Source organism: Eretmochelys imbricata, chromosome 12, assembly GCF_965152235.1.
Source record: "Eretmochelys imbricata isolate rEreImb1 chromosome 12, rEreImb1.hap1, whole genome shotgun sequence".
Lineage (NCBI taxonomy): Eukaryota > Metazoa > Chordata > Testudines > Cheloniidae > Eretmochelys > Eretmochelys imbricata.
The window spans coordinates 25,648,099-25,675,874 of record NC_135583.1 but is presented as its reverse complement, the minus strand read 5'-3'; the positions used below and the strand labels follow the sequence as shown (position 1 = coordinate 25,675,874).

Below are 27,776 nucleotides of genomic sequence, written 5' to 3'. Positions count from 1 at the left end.
AAAACTGGCAACCCTAATACAGATCTCTCATAAGCCTTGTTAGACTTAGAAGTTGATACAGTTTGGGGTTTTTTTTACTTGCTTGTGAATATTTATTGAAATATTCTGTAGGAAATGTTTAAAAGAAATCAAAGGTACATGCGTAAACATCTGAAGGACTTAGAAACTTGTCAGGTCATTTTGAACCTCGTGATATATAATCGGATTTTTTGTACATTTTTCACAGGACAAAATGCTGCACACCCAGAAGTGGTTACCAAATACGGGAAACTCCGAGGGCAGCAAATCAAAGTTGATGGAGCTGAGGCACATGTAGATGTTTTCCTGGGAATTCCTTTTGCAAAGCCACCTATTGGACCTTTGAGATTTTCCCCACCGGAGCCAGCTGAGCCATGGAAGGGTCTCAGAGATGCAACTTCCTACCCACCCATGTAAGACAGTGACATGAACATGTGGATGGATAGGAATGTGTAATATGGATCAACACAATACTGATACTCATGCCAAAATAAATCTAGCAAAATGAGCTCTGGGGTCTGCTAATGCTCTGGGGTCTGTAACTGGGGTCTGTTAATGCCTGTAGACTGTTAACCTAGGTGAGTTTTAAAGGTAAGTCTTAGGATCTTTATTTGGCATTAGCAATGGACCACTCCCACTCTTCATCAATGATGTTATCCCTTGGAGGGCTTTTGAATCTCCAATTAGTAATGTTTATGAAACCTATACCTCAGGAGTAGAACTGAAGAGGAGCTGAGAAACGTTGGAGGGACTAAATGCCATATGAATCACATTTCCAATGCTACATATATGAAGTTGAGGGCAGTCTATTCTATCGAGGTTCTTATTCTGCCCTCATCACTGTAGTGTCAATGTGCCTTCCAGTAGTGCATTAAGTGACATGATTAATGTCTATAATATGCTATATGATTGGGGTATATAAGGTGGAAAAGAATCCAGTTGCATTTCCACTGAATGACAGCAACTGCAAGGAGGCTCTTATATGTCTTAGCTCCTGCCTATTTGCAGGCAGATTGCTATGGTGTTTCAAAAAAGCCTACAAGTAAGTGTGTTCGCCTGGAGGCTGTGGCCATTGTCTGTATGACTCCTTAATGCACTTTTGGCTGGCAGTCACAGGGAAGAAAATGTTTTTATGTTAAAAATGGAAAACGATATGATTCTCCATTGCCAACAAGCTGGAAACCTATCACAGGTGGAGTTGCTTTATTTATTGTGGATGGAGCATCTGATGGTTTTTGTTACTATGATTCTGTTGAATATTTTATATATATAATATATATTAATTATTAAGGTGCCTACAGGATCCAGTGGCTGGACAGCATCTATCGGATACATTTACTAACAGAAAAGAAAAACTTCCTTTCCAAGTTTCCGAAGACTGTTTGTTCCTAAATGTGTACACACCTGCGAGTGCAGACAAGGACAAGTTACCTGTAAGCAACATTACTGCAAAATCGGTGCCATGAGTTCATCCCTGGTATAACTCCATGGATCAAATTATACCTTGGTGTAAGCTGGCACAACTCCCATTAAGGGAGGTCAGTGCGTACATACTGCAGGGCTCAATCTGATTCCATAAGAGAAACTTCACAGCACTTTACCGCTGTATGCAAACTTTCAGGGGCAGTTCTAGGGGCTGCTTTTGAAAATTGGACCAATCTATCTAGTTGCATGTTCATATTTTTAAAACATTTGTTGAGACTTACAACATATAAACTCTCTAATATTTTACAATTAACTATTTACTTAAATGTTAAATGTTAAATAAGTTAAGAAAACTGAAAAGAGAGAAACTAAGTAAATAGTAAAAATGTGCCCTGTCATAACTGGATAACTTCCAGGCACTTGCCTCGGTTTGGTGGTTTCTCATTTTATTTCCCATTTTTTGTTACTGTAACTCAGAATTATTTTCCACATTTAATGAACATCTATTTTATTCTTCATGCCATTCTGTATATTTCATACCATGTGAATTATCTTAGATCTAAGATCCAAAGAGACTGATATATTCTGCCAGTTTCTAGGGGTACATGCTGTTCTCCAAAGTAAATTAAGAAAAACCTTATTGTCCTTTGAAAATAGAATCTCTGTTAGAGTATGAAGTACTCTGTAAGGACATTTGGAATTGAAGAAATAGGGGTAACTATTCCCTTTCTTTTTCTTTCCTTTTCCTGCTCCCTTCTTCTCTATCTCTTACCCCAATTAAAAATAAAAAACCTAAACTCCCTAGAATTTATAACCAACAAATCTGTGCCAATCTTTCCACATATTTCTCTGATTTCAAGTTCTATTCCCATCCTCTACTCTTTGTCTGTTTGTGTCTTTAGATTGTAAGCCCTACAAAACAGAGCATTATAACTATATAAATATTTAATAAAATAATAATTTCGCTTTAAAACTGAAATTTGCATACACGAAAAAGTCTTACCACTTTTTTTACTATACTCTCAAGCAGCTGAGCCAGCAAGAATTGTTGTGTTGTGCAATAGCACAAAATAGTACTTGATCACAGCACAAATAGCAACTTTTGGTTTGAATTTTACACCAGAAGTAATATCAGGGTGTTACAGATGCAGGTAACTAACTCTTCCTGCTTTTTTCAGGTCATGGTATGGATCCATGGAGGTGGACTAGTGATTGGTGCAGCTTCAACATATGATGGGTCAGCACTATCAGCCTTTGAAAACGTGGTGGTTGTAACCATTCAATACAGACTAGGGATCTTTGGATATTTTAGGTAAGACATTGTGCCCTAAAGGCACACAGGATAATGTTTCCATTACCACTACTCCCCAGTAGCTGAGTCTGAAAAAGACAAGCACATGTCAATCCAGTATAGAGTGTCTTAACTCACAAGCCATAACAAATTAATTCATCCTTCTATGGGGAAACCTGAGTGAAAACCCTAATGCCACTTAGCCAATAAGCTGTTTAAGGAATTCTGCTGCATATAGGCAGAAGCCTAAAAGAGAAAGGACTATACATTTTTGTTTCTTACTCATATTTGTTTTATCGTTAATTTGAGATGGCCATAACCAAAACCCTGAACCTAAGTGCCCTAAATTATGGGAAAGTTCATATGCATAGCCTGGCTCAGCATTACCTGAACTTTGGAAAAGTTTGGGTGTGAACTAGCACTTCAGCCTATTCATGTTTTTTTACAGAATGGGATTGATTTGGGTACCAAAGATCAAGGATACAAATAAATTATCTGCATATACCCTCTCCAAAAGACAAGGAAAACAGGTATAGGATAACACGAATGCACCCAAATAAATATTGGAGAACAAATATATTTACCTGGAACCAAAACCACCATGATGCCCATCTGTGGGTTGGACAGTGGGTTGTACATTAAAGGAAAAAAGGAAAATAGACCAGGAAGCCACAATAGGACAGTATCATTATAAAGATGTCATCCACACAGCAGAAATTCCAAAGATATTTAGTGATTGATTGCACATCTATCTCTCCTTAAGCCATATACTTAATTCTCCTTTAACACTGTGTCCATTCTTCTTTTCCACATTTTTCACCTGCATCCCAAGTTTGTGAAATTTACCAGTAAGTATACTAATAACCCTCTGAAACCTACCAGTTTTCCATTATATCTTGATCACAGTTATAATCTGATCTCTTTGATTATCTGCTTTTTTTTATACTCTAATTCAGGTGAGGGTGAAGAAAATATCAGCCCTTCTCTCAGTGGAGAGGAAAATCTGAGCTGAAAAATATCATCTTGTAGGAGTTTGGGTTAATTCTTAGGCAGGTTTATCTAATCTATCTATGCACTGACGTATTCAAGCCTCGGTTCAACAGGGTGTTTAAGCTTGTGCCTAACTTTAAACACATGAGTAGTCCCACCAGCTTCATTACTTCTTTGCTTAATATGGGCATTAGGGCTATTGTCATAAATTCTGTGCTCATCACTATAGTATCTGAACACCAAAAGCCACTGTCATTATCTATAGTGCAACTGGAGGTGTGATGGCAGCTCAAGTAGTCATACCTGCATTAGTTTTAATTTAGCTAGCACAGCTGGGCAGTGAAGACATGGTGGCATGGAACACAGCTGTACAAGCCCCTTCTTGGAATCTTGGGTTCGTACTTGTGCTGCTAGCCTACACCAGGGTCCATACTGTGGGTCTTCACTGTTATTTTTAGCGATGATAGCTAGATTAAAGCTAGTGCAGATATAACTGTAAAAGCTGCAATCACACCTCTGGCGGCAGTGTAGATATACCCTTCAATTGTGTTTCACTAGTGTCTGGGGCTAGGAGTGCTATTTAGATAACTGACACTAGTCCTGACCTGAGTCTTCCAGAGTTCAGAGTCTTCTCACTTGTTTTCTGACACTGCCAAGAACTCCATTTTCAGGTGTTTGCTCCATTACCATCTTTGATACAATCCTTGGATATTTTTTATATAATACAATGTATGTTATAACACTCCAGGTTATCTACTTCTCTTTATATTCTCTTGCTTTCAGTTCTGGTGATGAACATGCCCGTGGAAACTGGGGTTATTTGGATCAAGTGGCAGCTCTCCAGTGGATTCAAGAAAACATTGAACATTTTGGAGGAAATCCAGGATCTGTCACTATATTTGGAGAGTCTGCTGGAGGAGTCAGCGTTTCTGCCCTTGTAGGTTTTATAGTGATCACTAATGAATTTTTAAAAACACCCCCATATTTTTATTGTGAGTTTGTGAGCAAAAAGTCAGGGTGATGATGACAGGATTGAGTATTATTGGAGACTGAAGCAGCTGGGATCCACGGATCATCAACCTTCTCTGAAGGAAGAGTTTGATATTAAAGAATCTTCTGATTAATTAAACTCTTCTTTTCATACAATCACCTATTTGTTTTAGGAGCCCAAGTGTTGATTCCTCTTTAATTAATCTGAGTACTGAATTATTTTAAACAGCTGTGGTAGGGAACAATATTGTGGCCAGAAAGAGTAAAATTCACCAAGGTGTAAAAATTAGAGGTTAGTGCCTATGCCCCACTTAAGATCTGCATTAAGGATCACTTGCACATATAGTCACCCAGTCTGGGTGAGCAGCCCTGGTAACAGCACGTAATAGACATGCATTCTGGGTGAATTGCACATCTTTTTTTTTTTTTTTTTAAATCTCAGCATATTTGGAATTGAGGATAATCTGCACCAGACTGTGAGAGTTTGGAAGTAAATCAGACCTTGAGTCTACAGAGCATTTGACATAGTCTAATAATATTTTCTTTTAAAAGTGAAATAATGATGTTAAAATGTAATTTGTGACCCTGCAGTTTGTGATTCAGTAGTCAAAATAGATTGTTTTTGCTCTCCTTCTTTTCCTGCTTTTCAGGTCTTATCTCCTCTGGCAAAGGGCTTGTTTCATAAGGCCATCTCAGAGAGTGGAGTTACAATCCGGGTTTTGTTTACTGCTCATCCTGAAGCACAAGTTAATGTAGGTTCTTTGTAATATCGAGTCTGTATTTGTAAAAGCTGGGACCTGACTTGCACCTGTAAAAATGTACAGTAACTGTAGACATGAGCACCTACATTTGTGTGTGGAAATAAGAAAACTGTGCATACTTGATATGTTAATACTCAGATACCCATTTATATGTGCATTTATCATTCTGGCCTATTCACACCCACAGATGCACATGTACACACATATTTTTGGCTTAGTCTTACTCCCATTTTTTTAAAAAATGGCACCCAGCATCCCATTGTCAAGGAAGGTAGTATGGTTTTGTGCTTAGAGTACAGCAGGGGTAGTCAATAGGCAGACCGTGGGCCAAATCTGGACCGCCAGATGCTTTTGAATGGACTGCAAAATCTTTTTATTTATTTATTATCATTATTGCTATTAATTTCATTTTATTTTCTCTGGAGTCTAGGTCTTGACTATACCTTAACCAAGAAATTTTCACCTTGTCAAAAAATAATTGATTAACCCTGGATTACAGGACTGGCCAGTGGGAAACCTGAGTTCTATTCCCAGCAGTGCCAGAGGATAACACTCACCTACCTGACAGCAGAGGCGCCCATAGGGGGAACAGATGAATGTCCCCTTCCCACCTATTTTTGCACTTTGTCAAAGTTCCATAGACCACAGAGCTGGCGGGGGGCATGGCCTGACCACTTTTAAGTAGAAGACCTGTACCAAATCAGTATGGCTTCTCCCAGAACAGTTAGGAATGTCTCTCTGGATGCCTGGTCGTAACACCACTGAAATTTGACTCGACCGCCTGTCTGTAAAGATGAAGAGGCAGCTAAGCCAAATTTCAGTGGGTGGCATTGCAACCTGGCGTGCTGGGTTGCAGTGCCACTTAAATTTGGCCTGGCTGCCAGATGGAGGGGTGGCTGGGCCGAATGGTGTTGCAGCCCAGAACACAAGGAGTCTGCTCCTCTACAGCACAGTGTAGGAGAGTCCACTGAGAAGGACAGCACTCATGCACTGTGTGGATGAGACAGAGGGGAGACTCCCCAGCTGAGGGAGTGTCTAAGCCTTGGTCCCTGTGGGAGGTGTGGGGACTGGAATGGGGTCACTGCTGGGAAGGGAGGGGCAGGGAGCAGAACTGGAATTTGCCCTGCCCCCCAAGAAACATGTTTATTGGCTCTAGGGGGACCAGATGTCCCAATTTTATAGGGACATATTTTTGGGTCTTTTTCTTATATAGGGTCCTATTACTCTCCACCTCCGTCCCGATTTTTCACATATGCTGTCTGGTCACCCTAATTGGCTCCACTGCCTGACAGATATGTGTGAAGCTTAGTTGATTAACGTCTGTGAAGCTATTTGACTTCCTCATGTGGAAGGTTCTATAAAAATGCAAAGTATTGTTATTACATCTTGCAACAATCAAATCTGAAAGAGTTTACAGCAAAATTGGAACTGAACTTATTGGAGGCAGAAATGTCCTAGAGAATATGTCACCTTATATGATTAGTAGACAACACTGGAGCCGATGAAATCTATAGTTTGTAGTCACTTGAGTTTTTGGAGGATTCCACTAGGCTAGTTTGAGGTGCTCTGGGACTGGCCACTTAGGGACTTCCATGGGTTCCCTCCCAGCTAGCTGCCCATAGCTCTGCTGCCCCTGGCTCAGCTGACTCCACTGCTGAGCAACAAGTGTGACCTCTAGCTGCAAAATGTGAGAAAAGCTAATGTAGTTTACTAAGCACGCGACTGACAGAAACACTTATATGTTGTGATCCTGGCTCTGACACAGACCCTCTGTGTCTTGGTCAAGTCATTTAACCTCTGTGCCTTTGTTTTCCCATCTTTCTACCTGGGAGGAGTTTCGTGATGATGAGTTAATGTTTGTAAAGCTCTGAGAAAGTAAATTAAGCCAGCAAGTGCACAAAACCCTCCTACATTGAGATGCTTAGCTGCGTGCAGACCCCTGATTTATTTGCAGCATCATCCCTTGAAAAGCTTTTGAAACATACGAAGTGCAGAATGTACAGCTGAGCTCCCTTTCTCCTACAGTAGGAGACTGTGACCCAAAAATCCCAGACCCACCCAAAATGTAAGGTGTACACAGCACACTGAAGGGATAAAGTGCTATCTAAGAGCTTAATATTGTTGTTGTTATTCTCCATAGAGAGCTACTAAAAGTGATTTTTTTTAATTGATTGCAGAAAATTGCTAGGGTATCTGGCTGTCAATCAACCAGCTCTGCTGCAATGGTTCATTGTCTGAGGGAAAAGACAGAGGAAGAGATGATGGAAATAACGCTGAAGATGGTAGGTGGCATTGTAACTCACTGTGTGTGGCAACTGATCATCTTTTACTGCAAACAAACAGGATTTCAACCTTGGGTCCAAGAGTGTGCTTATTTTCCCTTTCTGTTTGCATCAGAGGAGGAATTAAAGACACTAGATTATAAGCACTATGGAGCAGGGACCACGTGCATTTGCATTTTCATTGCCTGGCACAATGGAGCCCTGATTGTGAATGGGGTCTCCGAATGCTATCTTGTTATAAACAATACCTAAAAACTTGGGTTATTACACTTGGAAAGAAAATGAGTAAAAGGAGATAGGACAGACATTTATAAAGTAATGAGTGACAGAAAGCACAGTGGGCCATTTGTGTTTGCCTTCACTGATAACCAGAGCACTAGTGCACTCACTATTAAAAGGCAACAAATGTAATAGATAAACTGTAATGCTATTACATGGTGCATATTAATTAAACCATAGAGCCAAATACAGCATCTTAATAAGCTTCTAATGAAGATTAGACTCGTCTGGCTAACGGTACATTTTCTGTCATGGCTGTCATCAGAATCAAGACTGCTGTGATTTTTTCACAACTTTTGACATTTGAGGTTTTTGCCATGTGGTGGAGGTGGCAGTAAACAACTGACCTCATTTCCCTGAGAACCTTAGGAACCATCACATTAAAGCCTGGATACCATGGGAAGCGGGAGCTCTAATGGTTTGTCATGCTGGGGAAAGGTGTCAGACGCTACGATTTCTTCAATGGGGCAAGTGTGAAATGCACCAGGGCAGCACTACTGCCCCTGCAGCTGTGGCAGAGACAATCAGGGAAGCAGTCCAGAGTGTGGTTCTCTCCTTCACTGAACTGACAGGCACTGGGATGGCAGTTTCAAATAGTTTTAGGATGAGATTTTCAAATCAGCCTATGGGAGTTCAATGTCCAACTCCTAGTAAACTTGGGTACCCTTAGACTCCTTTGAAAACCCCAACCTTAGCTATCTGTTAAATGTTATTGCATGGCTTTAAAAAATTTGTATTGCAAACCAAAGATCATTTGGCTATAAATAACATGATCTTGGCATTTTTCTCTATATTCATGATATTAGATTTTGTTTCACCATGACCATGCTATTTTTTTATATAACTTGTGATGATAAACCACTAGCCCCTCTTTAGAGTATATTAAGAATAACATCTGAAATTAGAATGAAAAATATAAAAATGTTGAGGCCTGCCTATCCTTATGCTTCAGTTGATCAGGACTGAATGGCCACCTCCCCCATAACTTAGCATCATTGCACCGAATGCTTTATTCGTGACAAAAAAGAAAAGGAGTACTAGTGGCACCTTAGAGACTAACCAATTTATTGGTTAGTCTCTAAGGTGCCACTAGTACTCCTTTTCTTTTTGCGAATACAGACTAACACGGCTGCTACTCTGAAACCTCTTATTAGTGACAGTATTCACCTTCCTCTCAAGTATCTAATGTATTGCACTCTCACAGACAGCCAGCAGAGGGACCTATTCTATTTTTCTTTGGCAGTTCCTAAGTTCCTAGGGTCACCCTGCTTGCTGTTAAGCAGATGCAGCCATAGGGAAAAGACAGGCAGAAAGGGTGAAGATAATAGGTGACACTGTAGCTCGTGTCTGCAGTGACACTTCAACTTTTACTGCAATAAAATAAATAAAATGTGTGCTGTAAGATTACAAAAAGTGGCAACCATCACACAACTCATCCTTTTCTTCTTCTCCTCCTTGCCTTTTAACAGGAATTCACAACCATACAGTTGAATGCTACATCATCTGGAGACTCTGAAACGGTGACATTTTTTTGATTTCCTCTTTGGGCTTTGAACTGTTTGTGTCTTGTCATGAACCCATTTTCAAAAGGGAGCTGGCATCACAGCAAGAATGTACCAAAACTCACAATTTCCCAGGGGGAACAAACATGAAAAATGCAGGCTTGCAAATACAAGCAAATGAGAAAATGTGCAAAAGGAAAATGGCCCATTTTTTCAGAGCTCCCAGTGCCACCACAGTCATCAGCCAAATGTATCCACTGGGACTGGATGGATGGCTTTTTAACATGGCATGCAGGAAGTAAGCACTGCATATTTGGGGATCTTACTAAGGATTAATCAAAACTTTGCACAAAGCATAAAACATCTGAAATTTTTGTTTTCTGCAGAATTGCAATTTATTGCCCCACTTACATGGTTTTCCCCATCACTACATTAGCTTACTCAACAGTTTGGCAACCCCCCAGCAAAATTAATTCTGCCCTTACTTACACAAATGCAGGCCCAGTAGTAGGGTGACCAGACGTTCCGTTTTTAAAGGGACAATCTCGTATTTAAGCCCTCCTGCAGGTGTCCTGACTTTTTATTTAAAAGGGGCAAATTGTCCCGTATTTTCTATCTTGCCCCCATCAGTACTGGCAGGTCCTGCTGCTGGCCAGATCCCGGCTCGCCAGCCGCCTGCCCACCAGCAGTGACCAGGTGGGGGGAGTGGTTCCCAGTGGCTGACAATGGGGGTGGGTGTGCAAGGCTCGTGGCCGAGCTCCCCTGGCTGGTCCATCAGTGCAGTGACTCAGTCCCCACTGCATGCAGACTCTCAGCCAGCAGGGCCCTTCCTCCGTCCCGTTTCTGGCCGTCTCTAGCTGAGCGCTGCTTGCTGCAGTGGCTGGTGAGTGCAGGAAGGCGCCAGGCAGCAGCCAGTTATGTGTCATTTCTGCTGCCCACCATCAGCCCTTTACATGCTCCCCCTCTCGCTGTCCTCTCCCTGCTTTGCCCTTTTGCCCTTCCAGCCCTGCTGCTCCTCCATATCCCCCCCAGCGGGGTGCGTCCTGCTCCCAGCCCTGTGCAGAGAACCAGCCCTTGGTCAGAGCACTGAGCTCACCAACAGCCTAGCCAGCAGGCTCCTTCCTTCCCCCACTGCCTCTGGCTGGGCTGGTGCCCCGGGAAAACCCAAGACCCTCTGGCTTAGGGTGCCTGCCGGGAGATGCTGAGACCTGCATGTGCCAAAGCCCCGCACAGCATTGGCATGGGGAAGACTCTCCACCCCTCAGCTAAGCTCTGGAGTGGGGGGGAGCAAAGGGGGACGAAATTTCCAGCCTGTTCATACCCTGAACCTGGAGGCTCCACAGTAGCCCCCAGGGTAGGGGCTTAGCACCCTCTTCACCCCCCAGCTTCCCGCCCTGGGTCTTGCCCCCAGGGAACGTGGGGCTGATCTGTCTCCTAGGCACCCTCCCCTGCTGAGCCACCGCTGTGGCTGGGTTTGCTGAAGCCCCTGCAGTCAGGTTCCCTGGGCTCTGGTCCACAATGCATCCTTAGGGCTTAACCCCTTCCTGCCTGCATTGTAGCCAGGGAGCCAGGAGGCAGCTAGCTTATGTCGGTGGCCAGCCTAGAGGTGTTAGCTGGCTGTATACACTGTGCCGGAAGGAAGGAGCAAGCTGCTTTCATGGGGGTGGGGGGCGGTGCAGAAGAGATGAGCTCTGCAAAGACATGGGCCAGGTCATCCCTTCATGCCCCTCCTCCTCCCCTGTGGCTGGAAGTAGCTCCCATCCCTTCCCTCCTGCACAGTGCCGAAAGGCTGCTGCTGGCCACATTCTGGTGAAGCCTAGCAGAAATCTGGGGGGTTGGGGGGAGCATGTGACCTTGCGTGCTCCCCCAATGTGTTTCCTTGGGAAGACACAGCACCAGATATCAGGAGAGGCGGGTCCATCCCAGAGGCCCACCCAGGCATGGAGGGCGGAGAGCACAAGGCAGGGAAGGTCAGGTTGGTTGGTCAGTCACCCCAGCTGTGTGAGAGAGGTGTACGGGAGTGTGTGTGTGTCACCTCTCCCACTATGTTTGTGTGTGGGGGGTTAGAGGTGTGTATATCACCTCTCCCTGTGTGAACCCTAAAGCTTTAAAGATAAGAAGGTAAATAAAAGGAATCAAACTAAGCAGTTTCTTTTTAATGGAGGCTCAGTCAACTTGATGTTAATTTGTACGTTTGTACTGCGTAGTTCTGACTGATTGTCGTTGAACTCACTTGAATACAAGTAATTTTACCAGGTGTCCCGTATTCAGCAAAGGGAAATATGGTCACCCTACCCAGTAGGGTTGGAATGGTGTAAGCAAGGATGGAATTTGACTGACTTATCTATGTGCCATGAGCATTTGACATACAAAGGGCAGAACACACATTGTTAAACAGGATAGAAAATCTGCAGGAGAAACTCAGAACACGACTTGAAATGTGTATTCATCTCTTACATACGCATCTTACACTTTCACTAATAACATGTGAGCTCACCTGGGCACTTGTTTAGGTTTGGTTGAGGTCTGCTGTGGGAATCTTGAAATATCTTCTAGAGGCAAAAGTAACTTATAAATAACAAAGGAATTTGTTTTTTCCTCTGCAGTCACTATTTAGCTCTGCAGTTTTGGATGGTGTATTTTTTCCTAAGAGCCCTGAGGAACTACTGGCTGAAAAAGCAATCAATGCAGTCCCATATATAATAGGATTAAATAACCATGAATTTGGATGGCTACTTCCTAATGTAAGTGATTGTAATAGCTTTATTTATCTCCCAGTCTGTTAACTCTTTAGAAATATAGGAATTCATGGGCAATATCATGTTCTTTTTACTGTGCAGATGTTGAAATATCCTGCTTTCACTGAAGGGTTGGACAAAGAAACAGTAACCTCACTGCTACTGAGCTCAGAGTTCTTTACAGTAAGAGACTATTTCAAATTAATTAACATATGAGGGGTATAGTCCTAGGTGAGATCTCCCTCCCCAACTTTCAGTACAGTGTGCAAGAATATCTTATACCATACTGCTTTATTGCCGGGCTAGGCCTTCCCTTTTTAGAAGAGGTGTATATCGGGGGGGAATTCATTCTGGGCTAAAACTTCTGAACAGAGAGCAACATACTCCTGACAGAAAAGAGCCAAACAGGCACAAGGGGAAGAGAAGCACAATGCTGCTCCCTCTTGAGATTAGACACCCCACAAAATCTGCTATAACCTATGCTCTTCTTTCCCTCACCCACCCCTGCATGAGGTGGAGTCCCATTCTTTAATAGGAGTTCCACGGGCAGCGCAGGCCAGAAAGCCCTTGGCAGCATGGCTCCTGTAGGTATTGCATTGTCATGGGGCTGCAGACGGGAGCACGATTCATTTTTTACAGAAAGGAGGAGGGAACAAAGCCACCCTGAACACCCAGGCTGTTTCCTCCCTCTTCTCTCCCCAAAAACTCCTATTAGCTCCTGGGCAGAGGGAGCGGGAGAGTTCTTTTACCAAATGGTAAGGGCAGCCAATTAGAGGAGGCTTTTTCTGGGGCAGGGCTGGAAATCCCATGATTTTGTCATGGTGAGACCTCCAGTGGACACCGATGTTGCATTGCTCTCAAGGAAGTCACTAGGGCTAGTGTCACTAATGCTGTTTGTTCATCAGCATTACTGATTGATAACACTTGTGTGGATGTTAATATAGTGGTCTCTGACCCCTTCGCAGTCCTGCAAACCTCTTCCTCCCAAAGACAGCATGAGTTGGCAACCTCACAACTTCTGACTCAGAGTTTTGAGTACTTCCCACGCCCCCCATGACGTGGGATTTTCTGTGGGAGGAGGTAACGTGGTCCAGTGTTCATAGGGTTAGCTAGTGGCTGCTATGGCTGCTCTAGAGAAAATGAAGCTTGCTAAATGCTGCAGTTGTTTCCCATAAATATCATCATTATAACAAGTATCTTTATTGTTCATTCTAGCATGTTCCTGCTGAGTTCACTCATCTACTATCTAATGAATATCTAAGCAATATAGAGGAGCCTACCCAGCTACGAGATAGGCTTTTTGAATTGATGGGAGATGCACTGTTTGTTGTTCCAGTCATTCAAACAGCTAGATATCACAGAGGTGAGTTTCCAATTAAGTACATATTTTTTAAAAAGGTTAAATTCAATCCTACTAATATCCTTGTTCAAAGCCTGACCAGGAAGTAGGTTCCTGTCTATATACCTGTGTCTGTAATGGATCATCACAACAGCTTTCAGCCCGAACCTCTGTTGTCATGAAACTTTTAGAAAAATGTATGGCCTTGGCTCTGGCTTTCATGAATCCTGAAAGAACCATGTTACCATAAAAGCCAGAAGAGCTGTACACATGGTAATAGAAATGGTCCCTTACAGGAAAACTAAAGAGCTGCAGGTTTAGAGAGTTGGTCCCCATTCTTGTTCTGCAGGGAAAGGAACAGGCACATACCTCCTGCAATGGGTATAACAGAGTGAAAACCATGGAAGCAAATATAGGGGGTTCCTGTTCTTCACATTGTCTTGTCTAAGGGACAATCAAGTGCATAGTTTAGTATCAGATGAACTTCTGAACTTTTTCTATTGGCACCAGCTCTGTGACTGTCTGGGGGCTCATTGTGCTGCAGATGACTATTTTCCATTAATCTTTGGTATTGTATGTTTGCACCTGAATTCCAGTTAGTATTAATAATCAAATAAATAATCAACAAAATAGCTATCATTTTGCCAGCGTCTTATCAAAGTGGCTGTTGATGAAAATGTATTGTTCTGTGTGGAATATATTTTTACTACTGGAACCCTTCTTATCTTTGTTTTCTATTAGATTCTGGCAACCCAGTCTACGTTTATGAGTTTCATCATCGACGGTATGAAGGTGTTAGACCAGACTTTGTAAAAGCGGATCACGGCGATGAAATTGGCTATGTTTTTGGAAAGCCCTTCTTAGCTGGTGATGTCTCCATGCTTGCTAAAGAATTCTTATTAAAGCATCATTATTGTGACACATGTGGAACTGATGTCTAATAATGTTGTAAATACTGAAATGTAACAGTTGTATGAACACTGTATGTGTCTCGGTCAGTGAGGTGAAATTATTGTATATTGGGTTATTGGAATTTCCTGTATGGCGGCATTGATCAAATTTATATTGGGGGTTGTGGAATGTTTACTATAGGCCTATAATGCTCAAATTTATAGGGGTCGGTCTGTGCATGAAGGCAGCACAATGGCTTCCCAAATAAGAACACCCAAGCATATACTTGAAAGACAATGGGGCAAGTTGTTAGTTTCTAGGACTCTCTGTTCAGTCTCAAAACAAATTGAAAACTTGGTTTTCCCAGAGCTGAAAGTTACCAGATCAAGTGGCTATAACACTCCAAAGGTGACTTGATCCCTTTGAAAGGAGGTGATAAAAACTGCTGTGAGTTCAGGAGTGAGCTCTGACAAGGAAACAAGCTTACGCAGTCAGGCTCCACTGAAGGAACTAGTCCTACCAGGGTCCTAGTGCGGAAGGTAGTTTGGTACCTACTAAGTTAGACATGAATATAGTCTGTTTTATTGTTTGTAAAGTATGTTTTCTCCAAAATGCTTTTTGTTCTAAATAAATGATACTTTGCTTTTTTAAGGAACCTGGTTGGTAATTGATTACCACTGTAATTGCCCCTGCAGGAACAGGACTGTAGAGTCTGAGCCTAGATCAGACCTGCTGAAGCAATCATAGTTAGTACCAGGAGACTGCTACTGAGGATCTGATCTCAGAGTCTGAGAATTGCATGATTCCCTCCTGAGCAGGTGATGGCTAAAGGCCTGAGACCTGGGCAGAGAACCAGGAGAGGGTCAGAGGTGCAGTTTGCCCAGTAACTGACATTATTATTACTTGAGCCCTATTAGCAGGCTCACTGCTGTAAAAGTAGAGGAGATGTGATCTTTGTTTCCTGTCTTATAGTAGTGAACTAGTTACTTTTTAATTGGAATCAATTCTGAGTGCACCTATCTCAATATAACCTTTGTGCTGACATTACATTTCATATCTTGCCTGCAGGTGATGCTGCAGAAGAAGAGGGTAAACTCAGCAGAACAATTATGAAATACTGGGCTAATTTTGCTCGAAAAGGGTGAGATTTATAATTCATTAATTAGGGGTCAGATTTTGTCATTGCTACTGAAAACACTATGCCAGTACTTTTCTGGTGGGCCCCATCTTTCTGCAGAGTTTAAGATTTCACTTCACAACAAACTAGTTTCAAATCCCTGTGGCTGCAAAGAAAACATGCCAAATGTGATCTACTGCAGGGCTGTCTTACTGAACCTGGAGATAAACAGAAAAAATAGGTCCAAAGGCTTGAGCTATCACACTCATATAATGAAGCATTAGAGCTGAAGCCTAATGAAGAAAATTTAAATGACAACATGTTTCACTGCTAATGACAGATCATTTTAGCAGAAACATCCACAGATTGTGGGGATGTGAGCAAAGCTTGAATTAACCACCACTGTGTCCTCTTCCCCACATCCCCCCAAGGAATCTGACCCTTGACAATTAATGAACAAACACTGTGTTGTGCAGTTTTCATCGCAATGACATAAAAGTGGCAAGATGATTCTTCACTGTATTTTTTTTCTAGAAATCCTAATGATGAAGGTTTGGTGACATGGCCAGCGTATAATCTGGATGAACAATACCTTATAATAGACTTCAAGCAGAAAGCAGCAAAGAAATTGAAAGAGAACAGAGTGGAGTTCTGGACAAAGACCCTGCCTAAAAAGATGGCTGAAGGAAAGAGAGAGCGCAAAGAGTTATAAAGTCTGAGAAGCATATGGGTTGCTTTTACTACAGTGAAATAAAACAAGATTATGTCATCTGAATGGGAGACATTTAATACTCATTTTGTAATTCATTATAATGTAGTTTAGTTTTATGTATGAGGCGTTAGAGAAGAACCTGAGCAAAACTGAGTCCCAGGAGGAACTGAGCTGCTCTGTTGCAAACCAGGCAGAAAACAGGCTGACCACTCAGTCTTAAGCAGAGTCAGTGATGTTTGCTCACAAAATAACACCAACTAGAGTTGTAGTACAACACTGTTGTAGAGTTTGGTACGGCACTGTCAAAAATTATACAAATAAGTTCAAATAAAGTACCATGATAATATATAGTACATGTAACACGTTGCAGATGCTGAGTAGCAGTGTTGCCCTTTATTCCCCCTTTATTTTCTCTCTCAAGAGACATTAGTCACTCATAGGCCTCGCATCTGCTCCCACAGAAGTTATGACTTTTGCTATTGATTTTAATGCAAGTTCAATATAAGGTACTGAGTGCTCTCCAGTTCCTTATAATGAAAATAGTTGCAGGTGCTCAGTGCCTTACAGGATCATGGCTCAACTCCAGATACCTAAGAACATCAGATAGCCTGATGGTCCGTTTAGCCCAGTGTCCTGTCTTTCAACAGTCGTCAATGCCAGATGCTTCAAAGGGAATTAACAGAACAGGGCAATTACTGAGTGATCCAGCCCATTGTCCAATTCCAGCTTCTGGTAGTCAGTGGCTTAGGACACCCAGAGCATGAGGTTGCATCCCTAACCATCTTGGCTAATAGCCATTCATGGATCTATCCTCCATGAACTCATCTAATTCTTTTTTGAACAAAGTTATAGTTTTGGCCTTCACAACATCCCCTGGCAATGAGTTCCACAGGTTGACTATGTGTTGTGTAAAAAAGTACTTCCATATGTTTTCAACCTGCTATTAATTTCTTTAGGTGACCCCTGGTTCTTATGTTATGTGAAGGGGTAAATAACAGTTCCGTGTTCACCTTCTCCGCACCATTCATGATTTTAGACTTCTATCATATCTTCCCTTAATCTTCTCTTTTCCAAGATGAACAGTTGAATAGTTTTTAATGATGAATAGTTTTTAATCTCACATTATATGGCAGCTGTTCCATACCCCCCAATCAGTTTTGTAGCTCTTCTCTGTACCTTTTCCAATTCTATCTTTTTTGAGATAGGCTGACCAGAACAGCCTGCGGTATTCCAGGTGTGGGTATACCATCGCTTTATATAGTGCCATTATGATATTTTCTGTCTTATTATTTGTCCCTTTCCTAATGGTTCCTAACATTGTCAGCTTTCTTGGCTGCTGCACATTGAGCAGATGTTTTCAGAGGACTATTCTCAATGACTCCAACATCTCTTTCTTGATGGGTAACAGCTAATTTAGGCCATCACTTTGTATGTATAGTTGGAATTATGTTTTCCAATGTGCATTACTTTGCACTTATTGGCCATTTTGTTGTCCCGTCACCCAGTTTTGTGAGATTCCTTTGTAACTCTTCACAGTCTACTTTGGATTTAGCTATCTTGAGTAATTTTGTATCATCTCCAAATTTAGCCACCTCTCTGTTTAACCCTTTTTCCAGATCATTTATAAATACATATAAATATACATTGAATACCTACAATCACTTTTTTATTGTTTAGCCCCTTTTCCTATATATGTTATATACATAACTGTTAACTCTTCACTTTTTGAAGTTCTTACTCTATTGCCTCAGCGAAACCTAGACTGATGGGAAATTCTGAGATTATGTGAAAAAAGATAATATGGGGGGGGGGAAAAATAAAGCACATTAAAGTGTGAGATAAATAATCTTAAGGGCTTTTTACTGTTAAGCGCCTGCAACAATGTAAAATTTAATTGCATTAGTCATATCAGATTTCTTTGGGGCTCTTTGTTGATGCAGTATCTTTCTTTTTGCGCTGAGAGACAAGGTGAGTGAGGAAATATCTTTTACTGGATCAACTATTCCCTCATGGGGTTGTCAGGCATCCGGTTTTCGACTGGCACGCCCGGTTGAAAAGGGACACTGAAAGGGCTCCTGGAAGGGGCCTGCATGTCCCGCCGGCTCCTAAGCGCAGGGGCAGCCAGGGGGGCTTCACATGCTACCCCTGCCCACAGCACAGGTACCACCCTGAGCGCTGGCTCCACAGCTCCCACTGGCCAGGAACCACAGCCAATGGGAGCTGCAGGGGCAGTGCCTCGGGGTGTGGGAAAGCACAGAGCCCCCTGGCCCCCCCTTTGCCTAGGAGTGACATGCCACCGCCTCCGGGAGCTGCCTGAGCGCCGCCCACGCTCTAAACCCTCTCTCACGCCCAACTCTTTGCCCCAGCCCTGAGCCCCCTCCCACACCTAACCTCCCTCCTGGGCCTGCACCCCAACCCCGTGCCCCTGCCCTGAGCCCGCTCCCGCACTCCAAGCCCTTGGCCACAGCCCAGAGCCCTCTCCTGCACCTCAAACCCCTAGCCCAGAGCCCACCCTCCCTCCTGCCCCCCAACCTCCTGCCCCAGCCCCGAGCGAGTGAGCCAGGGTGGGGGAGAGCAAGCAACGGGGGGGGGGGGGGTGGAGTGAGCGGGGTGGGGCGAGGATGGTGGGTTTCCTGCAATCATAAAGCTGACGATGACAACCCCCTTCCCTCACCCACCTCGCCTCTCTAATAGCCTGGGACTGACGCAGCCGCAAGGGAGGCATTTACCCTCCCTGTGGTAGATCCACTGACCCCTCCGCCTCCTCTGACGAAAATCTCACTTGCAGCCCGACATGGAGCGCATGCCAGCGCGGCGGCAGGGCGGCCGTCGGGCCCGGCGCGGTGCCCGCGGCGCGCCGCCAGCGCCTGCAGGAGCCCCGGGGCAGCAGCGTTGCGGGGCTGGCCGGGAGGGGGCAGTCTATTCGGCAGCACGCCGCAGACCGCGCGGAGCGGGTAGCCCGCGGGGCGGGGCCGCAGGCCCCATCAGCCGGCCAGGCGCGCCCGCCAATCCGAGGTGCGCACAGCCCCCGCCCCCCGGATTACTGCCGCAGCCGCCAAGCGGCCTGCGCCCGCCGCGCCCGGGCTGCCGGGAGCGAGCCGGAGGGCGGCTTCGCGCAATCCCCAACCCGGCGCTCCGACTCCGGGGAGGAGCGTTCCCTTGCCTGCATTTGTCCCCTCTCGGCTGCCTTAGTCACGTGGCACGACGCGCTCGGGTCCCCTTTTCCCGCAGGCCGGCATGGCTGCCTCTGCCTGCCGCCCTCCGGGGCCCCGCGTGCTGCTGGGTCTCCGCGACGCCGCCATCCCGGACCCCGGCCGGGACAGCCTGCAGCCGCCGTCGTGGGCCACCAGCAAGCTGGGCGGCTCCCCGGTAAGGGGGCCGCCGGTGCCCGACGGGGGAGGGCGGGCTCGCGGGCCGGTAGCGGAGCGGCCACTGCCGGGGCCAGCCCGGGTCGCTGCGGGCGGTGGAGGCTTGGGCGGCTTCGTAGCGCAACAGCAGAGCGAACCGCCGGTAACATCCAGCGCGCGGCGGCCCCTGCCGGGCAGCGGCTCAGCGCCAACGCTGCTGGCGTTTTACCCCCGCATCCTGCACTTATCTCTGCCTGGGGCGAGTCCCAGAGAGCCCGCGGCATGCACCGGCCTCTGCCCACCCAGCTCGCCGCAGGAGCTGAGCCACAAGTTCGCTGTGACGAGCTTAGCCGGGGATGTCAAAGGGCTGCTGGAGACTCCAGCTTTCTCCAGTGATCGTACATGCTCAGTTCTCCGAGATGCGCCTGGCCCCTGTCTCGGCCTGGCTGGCAGCACGGGCTGGTATTTGAAGGGTTTTTGCATAGCCACGTTAAGTCAGGCCATAGTGGGTCAGACCTATGGGCTACCTAGCCTAGCTTCCCACAGTGGCCAGTGCCAGATGCGTCTGAGGGAAGTGAACAGAGTAGGGCACTTACTGAGTAATCCATCCTCTGTTGTCCAGTCTCAGCTTCTGGCTGTCAGAAAGTTAGGGATACCCAGAGCATGGGGTTGGGCCCCTGACCATTTTGGCTAATAATAGTCACTGATGGAGCTATTCTCCATGAACCTACCTAATTCTTCTTTGAACCCAGTTATTCTTTTGACCTTCACAACTTCCTCTCACAATGAGTTCCACAGGTTGACTGTGTGTTGTGTGAAGAAGTACTTCCTTATGTTTGTTGTAAACCTGCTGCCTGTTAAGTTCAATGGGTGACCTTTGGTTCGTGTGTTATGTGAAGGGGTAAATAACACTTCCATATTCACTTTCTCCATACCATAATTTTATATCCCTCTCTCATATCCATGCCTTAGCAGGTCTAAGTTCATTAAATAACACTGTGCAGTGCATCTTGAAATCATCCTTAAACAAGGCCACTGTTTTGTGTCTCCTAGAATTGTGCCCCTTCAGTAACTATGACTTATCCTTCTTGTGGGATCTGCGGTGCCATCCTGATGCACATAGTGCAGATATATTGCCCCCTTGAAGGCTCACTATTCCACCGTGTCATTAATGTATTTGCTTGTGCTGTGAAAGGCTGCTGGGGAAAATCAGAAAGGTATGTATATGGTTTACGTTTCTCTTCTGAGCCTTCTGGGTGGGGGAGGGTGCTACTGTAATACAAAAAATGAATCCTCTTATTTTCTTTTGCCTTTATCACGTTAATTACTTGTTTTTCTTACGTGTCACTTTCTTATTTTTCACTTTAGCTGGAAAGTGTTACGCTCCCAGTATTTGCAGATGCAAGGAAAAGAAACACAAGATTGCAAATTAAAGCAGGTATTACTTGCAAATATGATTTCTTTTTAAGTGCGATATATAGAGTGTAATATTTAGGAACCTCAAACAAAATGTATAGTTTCTTCACAGCTGAGATTTTTTTTCCCTATTACAACTTTTTTTTTAACTATGGGTGGGTGAGAATAAAAAATGTATGGTTTTTGTACTGATAGACTTGAAATCTGTTTGTACAGTTATTGATTAATTTGAGTTGGCAATAAATGAAGCAGATTGTTTGTTGTTGTTTTTTTTTTGACAGAAATGGTGAACCATAATTATGTAGTAAGTCCTACCTTTGTTCCACCTGCCACAAGAAGTCAACTTTTAAATATTAAAGTTATAATATATCTTATTCCACAGATAAATCTTTGCATGTTATACACTTGTTTTGCACCTTTCTCTTTGTTTTGGGCAATTTTAGGGTCAGTATCTAGCATTGGGGGAAAAATTAAATTAAGCATTAAATTGAGAAACTTAGTTCCTTCATTTGTGTCAATAAAAATATGTGTGAAATATCTTAGGGACACAGCACTTGAAAATTGTCCTTTTTATTCTCAGAAACAAGAGAATAACTTTGCAACAAAGGATTGGTGCGATGGAGCAGATGACTGGGGAATTTGGGATGAAACAGAATGTCCTGTGCGAACCACCAGTCACCTACTTGGCTTAAACACAGTGAGCAGTTCCTCCTTGTCCACAGCCACAGAGTGTGCATCTCAATTTCAAGGACTTAGCCTGTCAGAAACTACAGATATCTCTGATTCCTTACATAAGCCAGTACCACGTGGAGATGGGATAGTAATGCCTACCTCTTGTCCCAGATTCCAGTCCTATTACATCAGTGTTGTGGATGAGGAAGACTACACTGGCTACCTTGATACAGATCATGCACACAAACTTTTAAAGGAATATCAGCAGAGGGAGGGCATTGATTTGGAACAGTTGATGTCAGAAAGGTGAGAATAGGCTTATAGTCTGTGTTGTTAAACGAAGACCATTTGATGAGCTCCTGTCTGCTGACCTCTTCCAAATTTGTTAAATCACTATTCAGGTTCTAAATCATTAGAGCATCAGTAATTTTATGCTATCTTAATTATATATTAACAGTTAATTATATTTTGTGTATGGATTATGTCCAGTATACTTGTAGTTTCCTAGGTTAGTATTGAAACTTCCTTTTCCTGTGGATTTGAGTAAGGGATTGGATGACTATGAGAGATGGACCCATAGAGACTTTATGAGGGAAGTAATGTGAAAAATAGATTTTGGGCATTAGAGTTACTGTATGCTGCTAGAACACTTGTGTAGTTGACCACTTATACCAGGAACAATTGCCACTCTGTTAGAATGTAAAATAGGCTCCCACAACAGAAAAGTGGGGGCTCAATCTGGTACTTCAGTATGAAAGATGATATCACTTGCAGGATATACATACATGCTTCTCTGAAGTAGTTTTCCTGTTCAGTTGAATGGACCTTCTTGAAAGAGTATGTTAGAGGACTTACAATTTTGTATTGGGAATAAATTAAAAACAATACCAAAATTAAAAACTGGAAGGGCTTTGAGAGATCACAGAAGGGAATGACACTAGATATAAACAAGTATGTGGTGGATTTGATTTCATGCATTATATTACAGGTTAGGTAGAAATAGCTTTAATGATTGTGAGCCAGTGAATATCTATGAATCAGGACCAAACTGATCAATTACACTTTAATAAAGGGTTGCCTCTAATTTAAGAAACAGGTGTCATTTAATTATGGGTAATATAACAAGAAACTTCAAGTGTGTTTTTCCTCAGAGTAACCATACTTATTTTTGAACATGTATACTGTACTGTGCGCCTTATTGGCAAAATTTCCCCCTTATTCGTCTAGTTTTGTAGGTGAAGGTGATAATGAGAAGTATGAAAAGAGTGAAGGCAAAAATAGAGACCATGTGTTCCATAAATTTATGAAGAGAATTTCTTCCTGTCATGAACAAATTCTAAGGTATTTTGATAATCTAAACATGTTTTTGGTGGGGGTGCAATGTCAGTCATTTGTGTCAGAGAATGAACAAGTCTTTGATTTGACATCACTGAAAATGTAATATTTTTAAAAATATTTTAATTTCTAAGAGTTGCTAAGTGTGGGGTGTGTGTGATACAGTATAGATGACAGAAACACACTGTTCAGAACAGGTGAGATTCTTACCCCTGTTCTGACTCCTTTATGCCAATAAAAATGGTTGGAGGAGCAAAAAGCCCTGGATTTGGTAAGGGAGAACTGAGGAAGACAAAGACAACTACTGAGACTCTGGCATGCGTGTGCGCGCGCGCAGGAACAGGGCTTGTGGTAGAAACCTTAGTCCACAGATCATTGGAGAGCCTGAGCAGCATTGCTGTCCCTGGGCAGCTGATACTCGGCTGTCGTAACTCCATCCCAGCCCCCAGAGCAGCCCAGAAATGGAGAGGCGCACCTTAGTTTCTTTACTTTTGGACTATGATTTCTGTGCTGTGCTTCTCAGAGGTGCAGAACAGTATCCCACATGTTGCATTGAAGCAGAAGCTACCTTTTAACAATGGTTCTTGGGAGATGAGGGATCTGTTGTACCAGAAATGTTGTGCTTTACTGTAATGGACCACAGTATTGCAAGGTGTTAAGAACCCTCTGTTCCCAGTGAACTAGAATTGCACAACTGCATTTAGTGAGAGTTGAGGGTACTGCACATCTTACAGGCACCAGTCAATGGCTTCTGTCTTTTAAATATTGGGAGGCTGCATTCTTTATGTCATCCAGCTCTCTCGTATGACCCTCTAAATTTTTCCCCCCACTTTAACCTTTGTAAATAATGAATGAATACTTCTAAAACTTAGGGCATCAGCAGGAATCAGAATCTTTGCCTATTTGTATGGCAAGCAGCCTCTTAGATTTAGAATCCCAAGTACTTATGTGACATTGTCATGTGTCTGAGTCAATGAGATTTAGTTGCAAAAAAGTGTAAATAAGGGGTCTTTTTCTTCTCTAGATACTCCTGGGGTGGCCAGCCTTTATTTATAACATGTCCTTCATCCAGAATTAATGAAATGGTTCCAGTCTGCAACAGCTGTGGAAGTAACAGAGTCTTTGAATTTCAACTTATGCCAGCACTGGTCAGCATGCTGAAGAGTGTTGATGCAGGTTAAATCTTTTGTTGCTTTAACTGAATACTAGTCAATCTGCTGGTTGATTTATGATTATAGTGTACTGGAATTTAGGCTGCTTCTTGCAAAATGTACACAGTGAATGAAATAACTATTTTTAATACCATTAAGCCAATCAAGAAGCCAACTAATATTGAAGGTAGCCTTCTGTTAGGTTGTACTCAGTGCTTTTGGGGTCTTGTGAGGACAGTATCTTGTACAAGACTCACTGTTGTTTGATTTTTTAGCTGCTCAGTTTCCTTTTAATGAGAAGCAACATTCCCATTCCCATTTTGTTCCTATTTTCTGGGACTGTTTGATCAAAGCCTCATATTTTCCTTAGTGCCTTTCCAATAAGAGAAGTCTAGAAAACTCCTTGTCCCTGAATAGTAATTAACGTGTAATGCTAGTCCAAACTGAAGACCTGAGAGCTGAATAAATATCTGTTAAAATTCTGTTTCATCACAAACAAGACTGCAGCTCCACACAAGAAGCTTTAATTTGTTGATTTAAAAATTTCAGCAGGTTTTCTTTAAAACCTTGAAGTGACAAAGTACTCAATGTTTGCTAAGGAGATTAAACCCTAGTCTACACTACTAACTTGTGTTGGTATAACTATGTCACTCCATGGTGTGGAAAATCCACACCCCAGAGCAACAGTTATGCTAACCAAACTCCCAGGGTAGACAGTGCTATGCCCATGGGAGGGCTTCTCCATCAACATAGCTACTGCTTCTCAGGGAGGTGGAGTACAGGAAAAGCTCTTCCGTCAGCATAGGTACCATCTTCACTAAACTCTACAGCAGCACAGCAAGTGTAGACAAGCCCTAAAAGTTAACCATATTTGTGGTGAGGAGGTTTTAGTTACTAAACAAAATCCTGATTTATTATGTATTTATATCAAAATGTAGTTCAGAACACTGATCATTTAGGCTTCACTGAAACCAACCTTCTACATTGCAGATTATGGTAAAGATGTTCCAGGCAAATTGGATTGTGATTTCCCAAATACATACTGAACTATATTCTTTGTGTTATACCTATTCAACCTCACTGACTCACTGAAGCCACAGTGGTTGATACAAATATGAGAGAACAGAATTTGACCCACTGTCTTTTTTTTTTTAATTGCAGTAAATTTTAAGGTAGTATGTTCAAGGCCTGCTTAAAGTTCTTTGTGAATTTCAGTCAAAGGATTGATAACTTAAAAGTCAAACTTCCATCTGAATTTTATAACTATTACAGTAATATTTTGTATTGTAACTGAAAGAGAAAATCTCATTTCTAAATTACTGTATGCTGTTTTGTACATGAGGTGGATAATATACATTCTCACATTAGAAAATAATTATATTTTAGAGGCATCCGATAGGTGAGATACTGTGTAATTATATATGTATTACAGAATGATTAACATTCAAATTAAGTTTTATGAAGCAATGGAACATTTCTGCAGCATAGGTGACAAACAGGTATAACCAAAATGATATAGTTTTTCCTTAAACATAAATAAATCTTAAGCAAACCTTCTTGGGCTTCTGGGGTCCAACTTTTTTTAGATACTGAATTATTAATATCTCTCAGCCTATCATTAGTATTTGAAATCTGGAATGAATGAAGTGGAATGTGAGTTTTAGATAATTTGTTTTTTTTTAATAATGTCAAAGAACTTTTTAGGGTCCAGAAACTTAGCACTTAAAAATTAAGTCCAGTATCCTGTAAACACTTACACATTTGCTTACCTTTAGGCATGTGAGTAGTCCTTTTGCCTAGCTACTGCCAGTGCCCCCGTACCCCATCATATGCTTACAAGACATTATAATTAAGTCAATAGGACTTCTCACATGCTGTTGAGCATGTGCACAAGTGTTTGCCAGATTGGGACACTAATTAGCATCCCAAAGTTGTTTACAATTGTACCAGTCTACCTGTCTGCCCCACTGTAAATAGATATTTTAATTACCTGTGGAGAAAGGGCTATACTTTTAGAACTGCACATGAACAAATGAACAATTAGGTATGTAAATAGCTGTTTGTTGCGTATACTGCTTATACATTTTTGTGAATGCAGTTATAAACACCTGCCTTTTAAAATGTTAACCACTAATACAGTACATGTTGTAAACTCTTAAATATTACTTTTTTCAGATCTATCAGTGGAATTTGGAACAGGTATAGTTTACACATGTGAAAGAAGCTGTTGGCCAGCTAATCATCAGAACCCCTTGGAGGAATTTATTTTTATACAAGAAGATCCAGATCAGCAATTATTTAAATAAAAAATTAATTTTCTTGAATAGATAAAGTTCTTATTTGAGTAAAATGAAGGTATTTGTGCAGCAAAATGTCACATAATGAAAATATGGTGACATTTTGAAGTCACATGGTAGTGTGGGTTTTTAGTAATTCTTGCAAAGAGAACTCCAAAACAGCTGTTCTGGGAAGTGAATATTAATACACTTTCATAAAACTTGGTACATGCACAAGATTTGTTACTTTTGCTTATGTACACAATTTTGTATAGTGATTTAGTAGTACATATTCTAGCTAGTAACTATGAGTACTTTAAAACGGTCAGGAATGGGAGGGAAAGGAGGAAGGTTGTTCTTATTGCACTTGCTCTAGCTTTATTTTGTTTGGCTTATGTCAGCTAGGCAGCATTCTAGAATCCTGCAACTGTTCAGCGGGAAAAGTTGACCCCCTCTGTAGGGTTCTGTATATCAATCAGATTAAGTATAAAATACAGGCCTTTCAATTGGATTTCTTTATCTTCCGTTGGCATTAAGTGAATATGCAGTTTGTGATCCAAGAAAAGGCATTTTTACTATGACTACTGTGCTAAGGATGAGGGTCTCTTTATGACTTTCTGCGGTGCTACTAATACTGAGTTCCAGGTGCATGGCCTCTCCTCCCGTTGAGCTTTGAGAAACATTAACAAGGAGCACAGTAGTGATTAGGTACAGGCTTGATTGTGGAAAACAGGGATATAGGTTTGAGTCCTATCCCATTTACACATGCTTTTATATGGGAAGCTTCTATGATATGAAGAAGGGTTTAAAACTACCTCTCCTATAATGCGTTTCTAATCCCTCTCTTCTTCAATCTCCTGTTACCCATTTTTGCTTTAACACATATAAGGATGCAAGCTTTCAGATGCAGTGCTAGGAATTATTCCATATATTCCTGATTCTGGGAGGATGGGTACAGCCTAACTTCTGTGATCTAAGTGCTTCTCTAACCTAGGGCATTGGCTGCATATAATTGTGCCTGTGTTTAGTTAAACCCCCCCCCGTGTGAACACCTTTATTTTAGTTTGAGTGGTTTTGCTTAGCCCTGTTCTTAATCTATGTAAACTAAACTATAGCAAGCTTGGTTTAAATTGAACTCAGAGCCTTTTGCATTGGTGTATCACAATGTAAGTAAAAACAGTGTAACTCTGCATGTGGGTAAGTCCTATGACAAAAGGTGTTTTTTTAAATTGTTAGCTAAACCC

The 27,776-nt window shown here is 42.6% G+C and overlaps 2 protein-coding genes across 2 annotated transcripts; both read left to right on the top strand.

Annotated features, from left to right (window-relative positions):
• Positions 1-114: 114 nt before the first annotated feature.
• On the top strand, positions 115-16,335 carry LOC144272775 (fatty acyl-CoA hydrolase precursor, medium chain-like). Its single transcript, XM_077831083.1, has 13 exons — positions 115-431; positions 1,310-1,451; positions 2,622-2,755; positions 4,508-4,661; positions 5,365-5,466; positions 7,653-7,757; positions 9,506-9,556; positions 12,145-12,282; positions 12,379-12,459; positions 13,492-13,639; positions 14,357-14,482; positions 15,575-15,647; positions 16,158-16,335. Exons 1-13 carry the CDS (start codon positions 115-117, stop codon positions 16,333-16,335), a joined length of 1,749 nt encoding a protein of 582 aa, XP_077687209.1.
• A 3,156-nt stretch (positions 16,336-19,491) lies between these two features.
• On the top strand, positions 19,492-26,588 carry PDCD2L (programmed cell death 2 like). The gene is made up of 7 exons (XM_077831140.1): positions 19,492-19,704; positions 20,736-20,899; positions 21,051-21,120; positions 21,679-22,076; positions 22,998-23,111; positions 24,130-24,281; positions 26,432-26,588. The coding sequence occupies exons 1-7, from the start codon at positions 19,573-19,575 to the stop codon at positions 26,560-26,562; spliced, it is 1,161 nt and encodes a 386-aa protein (XP_077687266.1). The 5' UTR covers positions 19,492-19,572; the 3' UTR covers positions 26,563-26,588.
• The last annotated feature ends 1,188 nt before the right edge of the window (positions 26,589-27,776 follow it).